Here is an 18,495-nt window from a genome sequence, read left to right as displayed (position 1 = left end):
TTCTGCTATCATGTTTGTTTAATTTTAAACTATTAAAATAAATTAAATAACCACGTTAACCATATAATAAAAATTTAATTTTTTCTGTATATTTATATTTTGAATTTTTATAAAAGACAGACTATGAATTACTAATATTGCTAAAAGTCTCACATTCAAATTTTGGGATCCATGGTTTAAAATTTTTTATGAAAAAATACAAATGATTACAAAATCATATAAATAAAAGTCTAAATTAATTAATTATTAAGATTAAAATATATATATATATCATTTTAAATTAAACTATATACCGCATAAAATACATAAATATTTTAATTTTGAAATTTACTTTGAATAATTTTTTTTGATAAAAACTTTGAACCAACATTGACAACTTAATTTTAAATAAAACTTATTTATATATATAATATTTATCCCAATCAAGGTGCGGGTTTTAACCTAGTACATATATTATATGGAGATTAAACATGAACCAGATAGAAATATAATACAAAACTTGAAACTGAATACAAAACAATACACCAAAGGAATTAAGAAATCGAAATTTAAATCAAATCAGATGCGACTTAGTTACAACACCATGAGTGTTAGAAATGATAGATTATGATGTGAGAGTAATGAAGTAACAAAGTATGGTTGATTTCAAAAAATAGAGAATGAAGAGAACAAGTGAGAACGAGAGAGAGAGAGTAAAGAGAAAATGAAGAAAGAGAACTCCTCTTTTCTTAGATCTGAAAAGTATCATTACAATAGATTATAAGAAAGAAAAAAAAAAATAAACTAGAACTGTCTTACACAAGATACCAAACACACTTAGCGGACTAAGGAAGCTACAATAAAATATCTGTTTGTTTTTACTGTAGCTTTGCGTGTAATGTTCATGCTCGCTTGCTTATTTTTCTTTGGCAAGCCTTGCTAACATTGATCTTGGCAGACCTTGCTGAATAAATAATTCTTCCTTTTATTTTCATACTCAACAATTTCTTCTTCGTTTCATCCATCAGTGAGATTGTAAAAAATAAAAGTTTCCATTATTTCACATTAAAACGATATCCCTCCGATTAATTAACATGTGTTTGTGTGGTCATATAAATTGCTGATTTTCTTAAAAGAAATATATATTACTCACTTTAATACGTAAATTTCTTATACGTATATTACCCATTGGGAAGTACACTGGCGAGAGGCGACGATATGTGGGCAAGCATATGGAGCAGGGCAACTAGAGATGATGGGGATATATCTTCAAAAATCTTGGATCATCCTTAACACGTTTTCCTTTCTTCTTAATTTGCCTTTATACGTTTCTGCCACTCCACTTTTGAGTCTCCTCGGACAGTCCCCAGCTGAGATCTCCAAAGCCGCCCGAAGATTCTCCCTCTGGGATGATCCCTCAGCTCTTTGCTTACGCCGTCAACTTCGCCAACCCCAAGTTCTTGCAGGTAACGATAGTTACTTGAAGATTCAACTTTGTTTAGCTCAAATACTGTTTTCTTATAACTTACACTAATTTGCATGAGTTTATTGTTATAGGCGCAAACCAAAGTGGTTGCAATGGCGGCTATAGCAGCGACCATGCTGTTTTAGCATGCTGTATTGAGTTGAGTTGGTTACTGATGCTGAAACTCGGTTGGGGAATGGCTGGAGGAGCTGTCGGGCTGAATATGTCGTGGTGGTTGATAGATGGAGCTCAGATAGTTTATATCTGTGGAGCTTTTTGTGGCAGAGCTTGGTCAGGGCTCTAATGGAAGGCTTTCAAGAATCTCAGAGGCTTCACAAAACTCTAACTTGCCTCTGCGGTCATGGTTTGGTGAGATATCAAAACCTTTCAGAATGGTTCATCGATGAAGGTTTTCAGTGACTTATGTTATTGGTTTCAGACTAGAGGTTTGGTACTTCATGGCGTTGACTGTTTGCGTGTTACCCAATGAACCCTCAAGTCTATGTGGCTGCTCCTTCAAATATGGTGAGTTCTTAGTAGTCCCTATGGGGCTTTCATTTCAGGTAATAAGAGAACTAATGGTTTGATTACAGCGTGAACATACTCGGATGGCCAATCATGGTGGCATTTGGCTTGCTGTTAGGTACATTACACAACCAGGACTGGATCTGAAATTTTGTGTGTACTTAAAGATAATTGTCGCAGAGATGATATTGAGATAAAACGTGAAGGTGATACTATTGAGGTGATGAAAACAATCAAAGTAGGATCATTGAAGCATTGTAGTTTCGCTATTAACAGAGTGCCTCTCATCATCATTAGGAAAAAAAATATATATATAAAAATCTAACATAAAATGTGATACTAAGGAACATCTGACTGGTAACTATTCGGGAAACAAAAAAAACAAACAGAAAAATAATGTACGAAACTAAAATAGCAGCAATGAAAAGAAATGATTGTTCCTTCTCAAATTTAAATAGGAATAATTTTATTGTTCAATTCTCTCAAAAAAAAAAAAAAAGAATGAGAGGAAATTATTATTAAATGAGAGGAATAATTTTATTGTTCAATTCTCTCAAAAAAAAAAAAAAAGAAATTTTTTTTTTAAGGAACATTAGGGAATGCATTATTACCGGTTGTTCCTTCGTCACCATTTATACCGACCTAATAATGTTTACACATACAAAGATCTATATGAAGACGAAACCAACCTAACTTGCATAGCAAACAATGAGCTAATACAGTCTGTAATGACTCATTTCACAACTGAGAAGACAGCAAGCAAGGAACTGACACAGAAGAAGACTGTACGAGAAATGAGCCTCAGCGTGGAAATGAAACGGGAAAGCACAGAAATTTACAATGCAATGATCCCTAAGAAAATCCATGAAACCAGTGAAGAATAAATTCAAAAAATCCAAAAAAAACAATCCTTTCCATGTAAACTATATGAAGACCAAACAAGTTAAAACTTGCATAGAAAGCAATGAACTAACACAAGTGTCTTCCCCACGGGCGTCCATGAATCAAATCAACAACTCAATGAAACAAGTGAACAATCTATCCCAAACATTCGAAAAAAAACACATCAATACCACAATCAAACTCCGAACGACTATTATAAAATCCATTAATATTAATTAAAAGATCTCTCATTCCAAAAAGCAACAACAAAAACGATTCCAAAAGACAGAAATTAAAAAAAAAAAGAAACTCGACCTAACTTAAGCAGTGAGCACGACGGCGCCACCAGCCTCCTTGATCTTCTTCTCAGCAGTCTTGGAGATAAGCTTAGCCTTCACAACGAAAGGCTTGCCCTCAGGCAAATGACCTTTCCCAAGAACCTTAAAGAACCCGTGCTGCGTCACATCGATCATCGGCACCTTGTCTTTGGTGGACTTCGCCTTCACATCCTCGGGGACGAGAGACCAGAGCTTGTCGAGGTTGACAATGGGGCAGTAGAACTTGTTGCGGAGCTTGTGGAAGTACCTCATACCCACCTTTCCGAAGTAACCTGGATGGTACTTGTCGAAGAGGATACGGTGGTGATGCATACCTCCCGCGTTACCGCGACCTCCTGGATGCTTGCGGTGCTTCCCGATACGTCCGTGACCGGCGCTGACGTGGCCCCTCTTCTTCCTGTTCTTCTTCAACGCCGTCGCCATTTCGTTAGATCTACTGCTAGGTTTTTCCTGAGAAGTTTGGAGTTCGGCTTTTATAGGGACTGAACGGCTAGGGTTTTATAAAAGAGGTTCGCAAGAAATGTTTTGTGTGTTTTGGGCTTTTTAATGTGCACGATAATAACTTTGGCCTTATGGATTTTTAGGCCCAATGATATGTGAACTAAAACGGTATCGTATCAAAAGTCTTTTTCTCCATCCATCTTTTTCTTGCGTTCATTGTGATTTTTAAATTGTAACCATCATGATTTTGTATTAAACACACATAGTTTTCACTAACCCAAAAATTAACTCTGCAAATGTGTGTACTATTATTATATGTTGGGCATATATACTTAATGTCTAGGATTTTCGAAATCTTCTTTTTTTTAACGTCTTTCAGGTTGATCAAGAGGATGGAGACATGAGGCAATGCCTACGAAGCCTGAAGCTTTGAGAAGAAACTGAAAGTTTTAATACTCTTCATAAAAAATGGTGAACGTTTAGTCTTTGGTTTTGTACTAGTTATTGTAAAAGCTAATATGTTATTATATTTAAATCAAAACCATTTATTTGAAGATAAACTTTTTGTTTTGAATTTGTTACAGAAAACTGGAAAAAGACGCCTTGAACTAAACAAACCATAGATAGTTGAACACTTGACATTAGATAAACATTTTATTGGATGCAAATGGATTTATACAGGCAAGTATAATGTATATGGCAAGAGGAAAGGTATAAACTTAATAAATCAATTATTGGAATTGGGTAAAAGGATAAAAAAGCAAAGGGAAATCTTCGGAGATAAAAGTTTACAATTCCACGTAGCAAAAAAATACTTATATGTACATTAACTTGTAACGTATGAACATGGACATTTAACATATCTTTTGCGGACAAAAAAGGAAATTTAACATTTTATAAATGCATGAAAAAGGACAAATGCAACGATAAAAGCATGAAGTAGCCGTTGTGCTGGGTATTAGAAGAAGCTTAATTCATCGTTCCTTCTTAGAAAACCTCACAGAATCGCAAAAAGAAAAAAAAGAAAAAAACGATAATGTCGAGTTTCAGATATCTTTCTAGTAAAGACGCTTCAGCTGTGGAGGATCTTCTTTCACAGGCCAAGGATCTCTACGATCTTGAGCAAGTCGCCGCCATCAACCTTGCTGGCTTCACCGATTCTGCTCTTCCCACTAATCTCGAAACTCGTTTCCGCCGTCTCAAATCTCTCCCGGTTTCTCGACAACCCAACCCGGTTTCATCGTCCAAGAGGCTTCTCTTCCACTCCAAGAGCATGGCCGAGAAGAATCACGTAAACGCGTTTTCTGCTTCTGCTTTTTCCGTTGATGAGAAAAGGAACTTCTCCGGAAGAATCAGACATGTTCCGAGTGTGCATTCTCGTCCGTTGGTTTCATCTGTTGACGGAACTCGGGTTTTCTCGGGAAGTATCAAACGCGACCAGAGTGTAAAATCTCGAGATGGTAAGGTTTTGTCGCCGCCAACAACAACAACACAAGCAGTGAAGCTACTTTCTAAAGAGAAATCAAGAACTAGCTCAGCTTCGTCTGCCTCTATTGATTTAATGCCGCCATCATCGTCCGAACCAGACCAAGAAAAACCGTCAAACCGGAAACCAAAGTCGAAGTTGTTAGTTTCGTGGTTTGACAAGTTAGCACCATCACGAGCCATGGGTTGCTTATTTTCTCCAAGCATAGCGTCATCATCAAACAACAAAAAAAACACAATCAAGAACAGCAGCAAATCGTATGATCCCTGAGTATAATTGACTGCTGAAGAATGATAATCATACTTGTTAAATAGTCGGAGCTCTATGGGCTTTTATTAGTTTTGGTTTGTTGATTTTGAAATAAACAAAAGATTATATGTTCGGATTTGAGACGAAAAAAAAAAAACTGTAATGAAAAAAAATATCTCTAGTTAAAGTAGTTTTCACTAGTTGTAGTTTTCTTACGAGTTCTATTTATAAGGATATTGCGTTCTTGTGTTGGTTACTTTGTTACGAGAAACTATACTCAATTGTTGAACAGTTCAATAAATAGCATGATATGTATTAACAAAATGACATGTTCGTGATATCACTCAAATTGCGGTGATTTATACTCTCTCAGATAAGAGGTCGAGTTGTAGTACTTAGGGATCGAATTCACAGGGAGTTAAGGAACTTCTAGATTCTAATATGATTTGTTAAGCAAAATGTTTTAAGAGTTTTAAAAGTGAATTGCAGTTTTATATTGAACAAGTATTTGTTCAATAGCAAGTTTTGGGGTTTTGGTGCTTAAAAAGGAAATAGCTAGACTTATGGTTTTTATTCAGAAAAGTTGGAATTATAATCCTATAGATGCCTAATGAGTTGCATGCATGATAATGTAAAACTCAACTATTTGATCAACAAGTCTTTCGGCCTCTGCGAGCATTGACTTGTTGACTATTAACTAGATCTATGATCTCAACTCTCGTTATATTGATCTTTAGAAAGTGTCGATCGATATTCCAATGGGCGTGATCGATCGATACACCTTTTGCACCGTCGATCGATTATTCAAGTGTGATATCGATCGACGCGTTATAGTCAAGCTTTATGCGCAGGTTGAATGAATGCTTTCTAAACTTACTAGATCAGCTCTCAACTTGCTCATAGCAAGAAACAAAGTTCATTTAGAATGTTTTCAGGATGAGAATTAGCTATGGCTTTTATCAATCAATCCTAGGGCAAGTTCTGGGTAGCTAATCTAGACACAAACATTAATGAACAATTCTAAAGATGATTATCACAACTCTGCAATCTATAGTTGGGGCTAATCCCTTCTAACCTATTTAAACCCTAAAATATAACAAGAGAACTACTCAAACATGGCTAAGCAATTCATAACAACAGTTAAGTATAAAAACTTCATAGAATAAATAAAATAAATATCAATGGAGTTCCAATCACAAATTATAACTTTGGATTTTTCTCCTATCTATCAAGAAAACAATGAAACACAAAGAAAGCACACTTTGCCTCTAACATGGCGGCAAAGCTTATATAATTAGGGTAAAACTCGTCAGGGGCAATCTTGTAAAATAGTGAAATCTTGGGCTTCAAGTCGGTTGTGACCAAACGGGCTTTCTGCGCGCTTTGCTATCGATCGACACCATGACTTGTGTATCGATTGATTCTAGCTCTCCAATATCGACCGATTGTCGATCTCGATGGTCATCTCGGGTGCTTGCTCCAAATATCTCCAAAATGCTCCAAAATCATCACTTATCTCCAAAACATTCATGATCTTATAAATATAATAAATAGACTCTATAATAATATAAATTTTAGTAAAAACACTTATAAACTATGGATGAAAATGAGTCAAATCCATAGTCTATCAACTCCCCCAGACTTATCATTTTGCTTATCCTCAAGCAAAACAAACAAGCAGTCTCTCTGAAAGAGGTTTTAGAACAGCAGGGATCACATGGTTTAAAACTTAGAATCATCACCTCTACAATATTGCAATCCACATCTAAAAAATCCTAATCACAATAGCACATCATACCATATCCTAACTTAGCAACCAAATTCATCTAGCCAACAACTTAACATAATCTTGTCTTTCATTCTCCTCTACCAACCTCATTTCTTAGCATAAAATAAAAGTGAAGGCTTTACCTTGGGAGTATCGATCACATGATTCTAGGATTTTCAAACAAGTATCTGGACCTGCAGGTAAACATTAGTTAATATCCTCTCTATCTACTAATTTTCTCTCTTGGTCAAAGTCTGCTTATATGCAAGATCATTAACCAAGATTGGACAGGCTTCCATGAATCAAGCCTTAATGGTGATTGCCACAAAGTCCGGTTCACTTCTTTTTGACATATATCCTATGATTATTTGTAAAGCAAGCTTTAATGGTTGTAGCCACCAAGTCTTGTTCTAATCCTTTACCTATGAAATTCTTATGAAGCAAGCCTTAATGGTTGTAACCACCAAGTCCTGTTCGAATTCCTTCCTAATAAATCTCTAATATAATATTTTTTTTTTAAGTATAAAATCTATATTTCAAAAATAGAGAGAGAAAAGGTGATAAATCTATATACACAAGGCTTTACCATCCAGACTTGTTTGAAGAATCCGATCCCATATATACCAAGCCCCAAGACAAGCAGTTGTGTCAGGTTTAGTGTTGGAGGTCAGCTTTGGTTCCTTCAAAACAATCTTAGCAAGAGTAGATAGTTGACAAGTTGATCCATTTTAGTATCATTAGTACTATCTGCAATCAGTAAGTCTAGAATGGTGCTAAAGAGTTGTTAGATATCTAGCAAAATCTATAAGTTCATAATCCCCCTTCTTGACTCAATAATAACTTAATTTGAAAAGATTTTTAATAAGACTAATAAGTAAATAAATATCAGTAAACCTCCCCCTAGACTTAAACTACACTGTCCCCAGTGTAAATAGTCGGAGTTATGGTGAAAAATAAATCATAAGGACTCAATGTAACAAGTAGGAACGATATACCAGACCAGAATAGATGTCGAACGATGTAAAGATGTTGATGTCGGTCGACGTAGGTAGGTTAATGTCGATCGATGTTGACTTGGTCGCGTCGGTCGATACAGATGGCAATCGCCTACTCGGATCTTCTTTTTGTTTTTTTATTTATGACCTGCAATAATTAAAAACCAACATAAATAGTAATTTAATAAAAACTTAAGAAATATTACCTAATAGTGGGTTGCCTCCCACTCAGCGCTTTGTTATAGTCATTTAGCTTGACTTGGGAGATGTTTTGACTAGTAATGTTGAGAACTGGGACTTGTTGGAAAACAAGTATCCATCTCTTCTTTGCTCTTGTTGAACCATGTACCAGTGAAGTCTCTCATTGCTTCATCCCCTCTGCGCCATTTATCCTTCATTGATGCAAATGTGTTTTCAATCCTCTGCAATCTTTCACCAAGACTCTCAAGGTTGAATTGATGTCTGGTAAGTGCGGTGTAAGTGTCAGCTGAGATCTCTTTTCCATGGTAAAGTGTGTTGGACATGTCGGATGTCGTCTTTGGTACTAGCCTGCCTCGGTGTGTATCAATGTCGATCGATGCTGAATTGATGGTGTCAATCGATTTGTTGTTGCGTCTGTCGATGGATATCGATGCTTCCGGTCGACGCGCAATGGAACTCTGAATCTCCACCAACTCCCCTTGTATAGCTTCGACCTTGGAGGTCAATGCACTGATTGTAAGATCTATTGGGAAATAGATGTCATCACATCTCCCATCAAGCCTCTCCTCTATAGTTTCCAGCGCTCCATAGATCCCTTCTACCAACTGTCTATATCTTCTCTGGTGTGGAAATCTGGTTAAGACTTCATCGTGTGTGGGCATGGCGGATTGGTGTCGATCAATGCGGCCAAACGGTTGTCGATCGATTCGTGATGGCGTCTGGCGAGCGATGGTGATTGTCTGCTATCGATCGATTGGGAGTGTCGTCTGTCGATCGATGGAGGTCGAGCAGTGTCGGTCGCGTTCTGAAATCTGGCTATGTCCTTCTTCATCTCCTCCATGCAAGTAGTTAACCAACTTATAATATCATTCAATGGATAGTAGACACCATCAAGCTTCATCTGGAAGGCTTCTTTGTTCTTCTCATGTTCACCACAGACTCCATAGAACATCTCATTGATCTCATCTTTTGTGTAGAGCTCTGGTACCCACTGTGTCTGTGTGAATGAGCTAGCATGTTCAGGAAGACATATGTAGGCTGGTTCATCTCTTGAAGCTCTTTCAAGAAGTCTTCTGATATCCTTGGTGTGAACAGGAATGGTGTGTCCCTCTAGATCTCTGGCAAATTTGCGGTCATCTCTGTAGACTCCATACTCATCTTTCTCTTCCCAGTAAAATTTCATGTTACCATAAAGGTCATAAGCTCTTTTGCCGAATTTTGGCTGTCTGGCGACCGTTGGGACGTCTATGTTGATCGATGGATGGGTTGTATGGTGAGATCGTTGTTTGAAGTTGTTTTCTATGCCACCATCTGCGTCATAAAACTCCTTTGTAGTCTTTTGTTCGCGGTTGCTGCGTGGATGCATGAACAAATTGTCTGGTCCATTGGTTGTCTGAAGGATATCTGCAATATCTTCCCTAGATACGTGTAGTGTGCGGCCGTCTATGGCTTTTGCGTAGCCATTAGGGTCCCTGAAAATACCAAATTCGTCTGGAGTTATATACTGGTTATCTGATTTATCTTTTTCGCTTTCATTGGTTTTCGGTATTGGATGGTTGTCGATCGACGTGGTATTGTTGATGTCGGTCGATTGTTGAGGAATCTTGTCGATCGATTTTGGATGACGAGTGTCAATCGATTGACTAGAACGAGTTCTTTCCCAAGCAGCTTTTGCTGGAAACTGATCTGTATCATCGCGCTTTTGCATGTTGAGCATCTACTCGTCTATGAAACTATCTTGTAGTTTATCTGCTCCTGTTGTGTAGGTTATTGTTTCTACTGCAAAGCTCTCGTGATGGTGTTCATCTGCCCAACTACCAATTGAGTAGTCTCCTTCTCGCACACGGTTGAAGTCAGTGTCGATCGATGGATAGGCGGCAGTGTCGGTCGATTTCTTGTGACCACTATCGATCGATGTTGCTGTGTGAGTCTTGATCGATTCTGAATATTCAGTTTCGTACTCATCTCCACAGTGGCAAGTTGCAATGATTCCTGGATCATTGATTCTTCTGGAGATCGCCTGTGGCTTCTTGATTGGATAGGGTCGTAGTGGGCATTAGGATCGATGAGTGTTAGACACAACTGATTGGTTTGCAAGTTACACACTGCTCCCACTGTTGACAAGAAGGCTCTCCCAAGTAGTAGAGAAGAGTTCCAGTTTAACTTGATGTCCAAGACATGGAAATCAACTGGAACTAGGGCATTACCAATCTGCACCTCTAGGTCTCTCACAATTCCTCCTGAGTTCTTCTGGGAACAATCCACAAAAGTAAACAATTCTTGCGAAGGCTCCACCTGCAGACCCAGATGGTCTGCCATAACCTAGGTAGGATGCTGACTGATGCTCTTGTGTCGCACAAGGCATGTGGGAATTCAATACCCTGCACTGTGCATGGTATTGCAAATTACCCAGGATCACTCTTCTTCTTCAATGTAATATTTCTCCTCATCTTTTCTCTGGCTTCACAGAACATTCTCCTAATGTCTTCTTCTTTCTCTCTGGTTTCTCTGAAGAACATCCACAATCTGTGGCTGTAATAAGCTTCTTCGAATGGTTTATGTAGAGGAATCCTGAAGACTCTCTTTTGGAAATTTTCCTTTTCCTTTTCATTAGCCCCCCTCTTCAGATGTTTTGCCACTTTTTCCTTTCTTCTCCTTAGGGTGCTTCAATTAGAAACCCTATCCTCTTTCATAGGATCATCTCCATCATCTGAAGGTGTCCTGACAAGCTCCGGTGGTTGTTTTGAAGGTTTAGGTTTGGGCCTGAGTGCGTTAAGTCGTGCCACATCTATCTTCGGCATCTGCACTCGGTAGGTGATAGGGGCTCGTCAATCAATAGGCGGTGATGGTTGTCGATCGATAATAGCTTCTGAGTGTCGATCGACGTTATTGTTCGCATGTCGATCGATTCGGACTTTGTCAGGGCTGGGCGGATGTGGGTGTTTTGCTGCAAACTCCTCGTGAGTTAGGATCTTCACGGCATTGCAAAATGCGGTTTACTCTGTAGGCGTTGTCGATCGATGCTCTGGTACTCCCGTCGATCGATTTGAGTTGGTGTATGTCGATCGATGCTTGGTGGCTGGTGTTGATCGACACCAATGTGACCCGCCGAAGCTCATCAAACTTTCTACCTCGAAGTCGCCTTCTTGCAGCTTCTCTTCCTTCACCACTTGCCAAAAGTCATCCTCAATAATGGCATTCACGTGGTGCTTCATCACATCATCCCCTACTCCTCTTGTTGAAGCTTCCTGCCTTCTAATAGCATCACCTGTCTGCACCACCTGTATCTCCATCTTCTTCACATGAGAGCTCAAAGTCTCAAACTTTGTGTTCAGGTTGGTGTAGACAGAATCTATCTTCCTATTGAAGTCCACTGTCATTCGATGTTGTGCCTCAAGAACCCTATCGAGCATCTCTTCAATCTTGTTCTCTTGAGTAGGCGGCAGTGGCTTCTGGTAGTAGGAACTTCCAAAATTTCTGCTATTGCTGTAGCTGTTGTTGTAGGGTTTCTGGTATTGTGAATTTTGGTTGAAGTTACTCCTATTTCCATAGGAGTTTCTGTTTCCTCCATGGTTTCCTTGGAATCTAGCTCCACAAATGTAGTTTACTTCTTCTTCATCTGTTCTACCCTCTACAGCTTCTGCATCTTCAACAAAGCTAACCTGCTTTTTGATAAGCTTGTGAACACTGTCCAGTTTTGCCTTCACCTCATCCATCTGATCATTCCCAAGGATGGTGGCAGATCTCTTCCTCTCAAAATCAGTGTTCTTGGTGCTTTTGCTGGATGCTAGGTTTTCAATCACCTTGACTACCTCCTCTGGATTCCTGGTGTTGAAGTTTCCATTGCTGGAAGCATCAAGAGCCATCTGGTATTGCACCGCGATGCCTCTGTAGAAAGTACTGAGTAGTTGTACTTCATTGAATCTGTGGTGTGGACAGTCTCTCTGGTAAGACTTGAATCTGATCCAAGGGCCTATGAATGATTCTGTAGGCTTCTGAGTGAATGTAGCAATCTTGCTTCTCAAGTCTTCAGCACACGCCTCATCAAAGAAATTGCATAAGAATGCATTCTTGATGTCGCTCCAGGATTTAAGAGATCCTTGTTGTAACTGCTTGAGCCAATGCAGAGCTTCTCTAGCAAGTGAATATCTAAAAAGCTTGCATAATAGGTAGTCCTCAGAGACTCCCTCGACTCTAATAGCATAAATCAGATCCTCGAACCTCTCCAGATGGTCCATAGGATGCTCGTAGGATAGTCCATGGTAGGGCAACTGTCCCACAAGTGTGTAGTATTGCGCCTTCAACTCAAAATCCCTCTCAATGGTGGGAAGAAGGATGGCTGATCTGTTGGTGTAGTAGCGATCTGGATGGTTGTAATCAGCCAACGTCCTGGGTTGCGCAGCCTCATCTACAGGTAAGGTAGTACTTGTAGTAGTAGCATCAGGCTCAGGGATTGCAGCCCCCTAAGCGTCTATTCTCTGACCTGCTGCATTACGTAGATGACCCTCCTGGTCATGCAGATCTCCATTGTTGTCCCGAACAAGTATCAAAGGCGCAACCATTGCTCGCAGTTCAGTATCGATCGATCTCTGAGACGGAATGTCGATCGATGTCGGGTGGAGGGTATCGGTAGACGGAAGGTTTGTGTTGCCGATCGACAGGGGTGAGCGAGAATCGGTCGACGGAACTGGTGTCTGGGTCGACGGTGGTTGAGCAGAATTGAGCGACACGAAAGTGTTGTTGTCGGTCGATAGGGAGCGTGCGTCCTTACGGATCGTGTGTTCCAAACTTGCAGGATCTGGTGAGAATATCAGTTGGGATTTCTTGTTGCTTCTGGTACTGTTGGGCATGCACCTAAAAATCCAAGAAAAAATTTTATGTCAGAATACTTAACAAAAATTAGAAAACATGCGATCAAAGCTCCCCGGCAACGGCGCCAAATTTGATACCACTCAAATTACCCAAAGGAGTGATTTATATTCTCTCAAATAAGAGGTCGAGTTGTAATACTTAGGGATCGAATTCACAGGGAGCTAGGGAACCTAGAGATTCTAATATGATTTGTTAAGCAAGATGTTTTAAGAGTTTTAAAAGTAAATTGCAGTTTTATATTGAACAAGTATTTGTTCATTAGCAAGTTTTGGGGTTTTGGTGCTAAAATGGAAATAGCTAGACTTAGAGTTTTTATTTAGGAAAGTTGGAATTATAATCCTATAGATGCCTAATGAGTTGCACGCTTGATAATGTAAAGCCAACTATTTGATCAACAAGTCTTTCAGCCTTTGCGAGCATTGACTTGTTGACTATTAACTAGATCTATGATCTCAACTCTTGTTATATTGATCTATAGAAAGTGTCGATCGATATTCCAAATGGGCGTATCGATCGATACACCTTTTGCACCGTCGATCGATTATTCAAGTGTGATATTGATCGACGCGCTCTAGTCAAGCTTTATGCGTAGGTTGAATGAATGCTTACTAAGCTTACTAGATCAGCTCTCGCCTTGCTCATAGCAAGAAACAAAGTTCATTTAGAATGTTTTCAGGATGAGAATTAGCTATGGTTTTTATCAATCAATCCCAGGGCAAGTTCTAGGAAGCTAATCTAGACACATGCATTAATGAACAATTCTAAAAATGATTATCACAACTCAGCAATTTATAGTTGGGGCCAATCCCTCCTAACCTACTTAAACCCTAAAATCTAACAAGTGAACTATTCAGACATGACTAAGCAATTCATAACAACACTTAAGTATAAAAACTTCATAGAATAAATAAGATAAATATCAATGGAGTTCCAATCACAAATTATAACTTTGGATCTTCTCTCCTATCTATCAATAAAACAATGAAACACAAAGAAAGTACACTTTGCCTCTGACATGGCGGCAAAGCTTATATAATTAGGGTAAAACTCGTCAAGGGCAATTTTGTAAAATAGTGAAATCTTGGGCTTCAAGTCGGCTGTGACCAAACGGGTTTTCTGCGCGCTTTGATATCGATCGACACCATGACTTGTGTATCGATCGATTCTAGCTCTCCAATGTCTACTGATTGTCGATCTCGATGGTCATTTCGGGTGCTTACTCCAAATATCTCCAAAATGCTCCAAAATCATCACTTATATCCAAAAAATTCATGATCTTATAAATATAATAAATAGACTCTATAATAATATAAATATTAGTAAAAATACCTATAAACTATGGATGAAAATGAGTCAAATCCATTGTCTATCAGTTCGCAGTCTGGAATACCCCCACTTCCATACAAATATTTCCATAAGATTTCACATTTGGTTAACTATTTATACTTTTTTAAGAAACGACTAGGGTCAGCTCGCCCTACGGGCGGAAAGTTAGAAAAAAACTATTTTATATGAATTTACATTAATTTTATGAAGCATTTTAAAAAAAAATTGCAGATTGAAAACGATATTATAAACGAAAATAAATATATAAAACTCGGAGATCATGTTGTTATTTTTAATAAATATTTTTGACTGAATTAAAATGACAGTAAATTTCATTATTCTACGACGAATAATATAATATAATAAGATTAATGATGTCTGCATATAATTATGCAATGATCATACCAGATAATTATGTTAAGAAAAAGCTTATATTATCTAAGCCAAAACAACATTTTATTAGTGTGAGTAGTTTGGTTTGTGTATATTTTAATTAAAATGTGATAGTTTTCTCCTAATGAAAATCATACTTCAACTTCCCTGCTACTCTTTAAATTGAATATGTTCTATCGTTATTAAATAAGTTTAGAATTTATTAGATAGGTTTTATTATTAATTTAGAAGTTATTAATACTGTGGAAACTTGCATTATGAATTAACAATATATTTAAATTAAATGATAATATTGCATGGACATTTTTTATAGAATTCATGATTGTATCTAACAAAGAGTTTATGCTGCAGATGCGTGTAATTATCTTGTAAAATATATTTTTGCATTGGTGTATTAATACTTTGAAATAAAACCGTTTACCGTACGAAGAGAATGTTCAAAATTATCAAATATCAGAATGTTTGTTTATTCAAATAGCTAAGTAGGAGTAATATATAATAATATGTTTGAAAAAAAATAAAAGAAGAAGTTAGGAGCACTATTTATCGTGAAATCATGGACCTTAAAAAATAAATTGATGTAAATTGGTAAAGCAAATAATTATAGGAGCACTATTTATCGTGAAATCATGGACCTTCAAAAATAAATTGATGTAAATGGGCAAGGCAAATAAGTATTCCTATGTTTTTTTTTGTAAGACATTATTTATATGTTAAATGCTAAGTATATGTATATCAAATTAGTAAATTCAATTTTGAATTCACTATATAATATTATACATTTTATATATACGTTCACTAATATACTATAAACCTATTGGTTCATCTAGTTTTTTTTGGTTTTTACGGGCTATTTTACACATTAAAATAAATAAAAACATTTTATTGTATTTTCAACACATGTAAATCTAATTAAAATCATGGTACTCGGTTATGTTGATTTACATTAATTTGTCATACCGGTATATCATCGGATTGAATATCAACAATATCATAAGAGCTGTTTTTATGATGTATTCATAAGACGAATAACATGACATTGTTTGTTTACTAAAATATAAAAGTATACTGTTAAATTTATTATTTTAATTTGATCTAAAGTCCACACGAAAATATTCATGCATGTTTATGAGTTACACCAAAAGCTCACACGATCTCCAACTCCAAGTTAATGAAACGCCGCGTTTTTGACGCGGATACGTATCGGCTTCTCAAGACTCGAATTAGTGACGTATCCGCCTACGTGAACAGCATAGGAGGGAAGCAAACCTAACTTTATACATAAGATGTTAATTTTCTACAAGGTAGCTGGAACACTTTCTGCCATAGTCTTAATACAAGAATAATATTGCTGCAATGAAAGTTTTGACTCTACATGTCAAGTTGGAGCATAGATGAAAATACATTTTCATACATTTGATGTTATTCAAACCTCTATTTGGATCCATGTTTTAATTATCCCAATATAAATCTATTGTTTCGTGAATATTTAAAATTTGGATATCAAACATTGAAATATTTGTGAATATTCAAATCGAAATTTATTAAAAAAATTAAAAAATAAAGAAAATAATACTAACACGAATAAAATAAAATTTAAAATATAATAAAATAATAAAGTTGTTTTAGAAGTTATTTTATGTATAAATACTTATAAATTTGATCATGGATACCCAAAATTAAATAAATTAAATTTAAAATTCTACAGTGGTAGATCCGAGTGTTATGGAAGCGGATCCTGGATCCGGGTAATAATTGGAGTCCCCTCTACCAGAAACTTTTCACCTCTTCCAATCTTTTCTCTTCTAAACTCCAACTCTCTCTCTCTCTCTCTCTCTGATTGTTCCTTTGCCTTATCATCTTATCTCGATTCCGTCTACGATGAGCTCGGAGGAAGCCAAAGTCGTTGGTATGTCCGATCCGTTTCCCTTCTATTTTAATCATTGCTATTGAATTTGGGATCTAGGGTTTCCTAATCAACAGAATGTGACCGGATCCACGTTTCTGATCTGGAAAAAAATTGGTTAGGCAAAAAAAAAAGTTTTCTAATTAATTTTGTTTTTGTAGTGCCAAGGAACTTTAGATTGTTGGAAGAGCTAGAGAGAGGTGAGAAAGGTATCGGAGATGGTACGGTGAGCTATGGAATGGACGACGCTGATGATATCTATATGCAATCCTGGACTGGCACCATTCTCGGCCCTCATAATGTATTCTCCTCACAACCCTTGTTTTACATTCTCTGTCTGAATTAACAATATAAGCTTTTTTACTGTTCTAACAAAATTAAAAATCATGTTCTCGGGTAATGTCTCTGTGCCCTAAAGTAATTAGCTGAATTAACAATATAAGCTTTTTTACTGTTCTAACAAAATTAAAAATCATGTTCTCGGGTAATGTCTCTGTGCCCTAAAGTAATTAGCTTGTTTACATTCTCTTTGTTTGAGTGATTAACATGCAAAGTTTAAATAACTTGTAGAAGATAAGCTTTTAAGTGCTCTAAACAAAATAAAAATCATGTCTTTTTTTGTCCCTATGTTTTGGGTAATATCCTTGTGCCCTAAAGTAATTACCTTTTACTGCAAATGATCCATTAATTTTAGTTTACGCCGCTTTACTCCAGATGGTTATTTCAGCTACATTTTCTTACCACTTTTGAGGGGTGGACAGAAATAAAGAAATAAATTGTTTTGGTTTTGAGAAGATTGTGATGATGTTTGTTTGGTGATATGACTAAATATCAGACTGCATACGAAGGGAAGATCTTCCAGCTGAAGTTGTTCTGTGGTAAGGAGTACCCAGAAAGTCCACCAAGTGTGAAGTTCCAGACCAGGATAAACATGGCCTGCGTTAACCCTGAGACTGGAGTGGTAAGCTCTGTGACATCTCATGAGTGGAATATTGTTGGTTTTTTATGTATATGTGTATCAGTTTATTATAACAAGGAATTGTATGATCTCAGGTTGAACCGAGTCTCTTCCCTATGCTCACTAACTGGCGGCGAGAATACACAATGGAGGACATTCTGGTTAAACTGAAAAAAGAAATGATGACTTCTCATAACCGGAAGTTAGCTCAGCCCCCGGAAGGCAAGTAATTTCTATATTAGCAGAACCAAACTCGGTTTACAATCCTTCTATGATAAAGACAAACTTTGACAATAGCTGTTTTTTTATTGGATTGTGTGTGTTTGCTTATGATAAGTCTTAGGACCAATAGGCTTCTAATCAAAGTCTTTTTTTTATCCAGGTACCGAGGAAGCTAGGGCAGATCCAAAGGGACCAGCTAAATGCTGTGTGATGTGAAGAGAGAGGTTGAGGCTGTCAACAATTTGTATTAATATAAAGGACAATGTATATAAAACATCATTTGAAGCTTTTGGAAATTGCCTGCAACTTAATGTTATAGTGTTGTTTGAGATTATATATATATATGTCCACCAAAAACAGGTGATAATGATCCTAATAAACTTACTCTCTTCTTAATTCTCAATTCGTGTACGAGTTCTTAAGTTGTTCTATTAACTGGTGTAAATTTAACAGTATCCTCTGCTTGGATGCTTTAATTGTTGTGAAAAA

The 18,495-nt window shown here is 37.0% G+C and overlaps 3 protein-coding genes and 1 long non-coding RNA gene across 4 annotated transcripts; 3 read left to right on the top strand and 1 right to left on the bottom strand.

Moving 5' to 3' along the window:
• The first annotated feature begins 91 nt into the window (after window positions 1-91).
• On the top strand, window positions 92-2,490 carry LOC106400220. The gene is made up of 4 exons (XR_001280268.3): window positions 92-1,445; window positions 1,537-1,813; window positions 1,884-1,969; window positions 2,038-2,490. It is a non-coding gene; the product is annotated as an uncharacterized LOC106400220 (long non-coding RNA).
• Window positions 2,491-3,063: 573 nt separating this feature from the next.
• On the bottom strand, window positions 3,064-3,697 carry LOC106402304 (60S ribosomal protein L27a-2). Its single transcript, XM_013843013.3, has one exon. The coding sequence runs from the start codon at window positions 3,610-3,612 to the stop codon at window positions 3,172-3,174; it is 441 nt and encodes a 146-aa protein (XP_013698467.1). The 5' UTR covers window positions 3,613-3,697; the 3' UTR covers window positions 3,064-3,171.
• Window positions 3,698-4,418: 721 nt separating this feature from the next.
• BNAC05G18560D lies at window positions 4,419-5,665 on the top strand. The gene has a single exon (XM_013839114.3). It carries the CDS (start codon window positions 4,667-4,669, stop codon window positions 5,384-5,386), a length of 720 nt encoding a protein of 239 aa, XP_013694568.1. The 5' UTR covers window positions 4,419-4,666; the 3' UTR covers window positions 5,387-5,665.
• A 10,962-nt stretch (window positions 5,666-16,627) lies between these two features.
• LOC106400949 (ubiquitin-conjugating enzyme E2 variant 1A) lies at window positions 16,628-18,404 on the top strand. The gene is made up of 5 exons (XM_013841356.3): window positions 16,628-16,829; window positions 16,988-17,127; window positions 17,662-17,787; window positions 17,880-18,006; window positions 18,167-18,404. The coding sequence occupies exons 1-5, from the start codon at window positions 16,802-16,804 to the stop codon at window positions 18,220-18,222; spliced, it is 477 nt and encodes a 158-aa protein (XP_013696810.1). The 5' UTR covers window positions 16,628-16,801; the 3' UTR covers window positions 18,223-18,404.
• Window positions 18,405-18,495: the final 91 nt, after the last annotated feature.

The sequence above is a fragment of the Brassica napus genome, chromosome C5, assembly GCF_020379485.1.
Source record: "Brassica napus cultivar Da-Ae chromosome C5, Da-Ae, whole genome shotgun sequence".
Taxonomy (NCBI): Eukaryota; Viridiplantae; Streptophyta; class Magnoliopsida; order Brassicales; family Brassicaceae; genus Brassica; species Brassica napus.
This window is presented reverse-complemented; position numbering and strand designations above follow the sequence as displayed.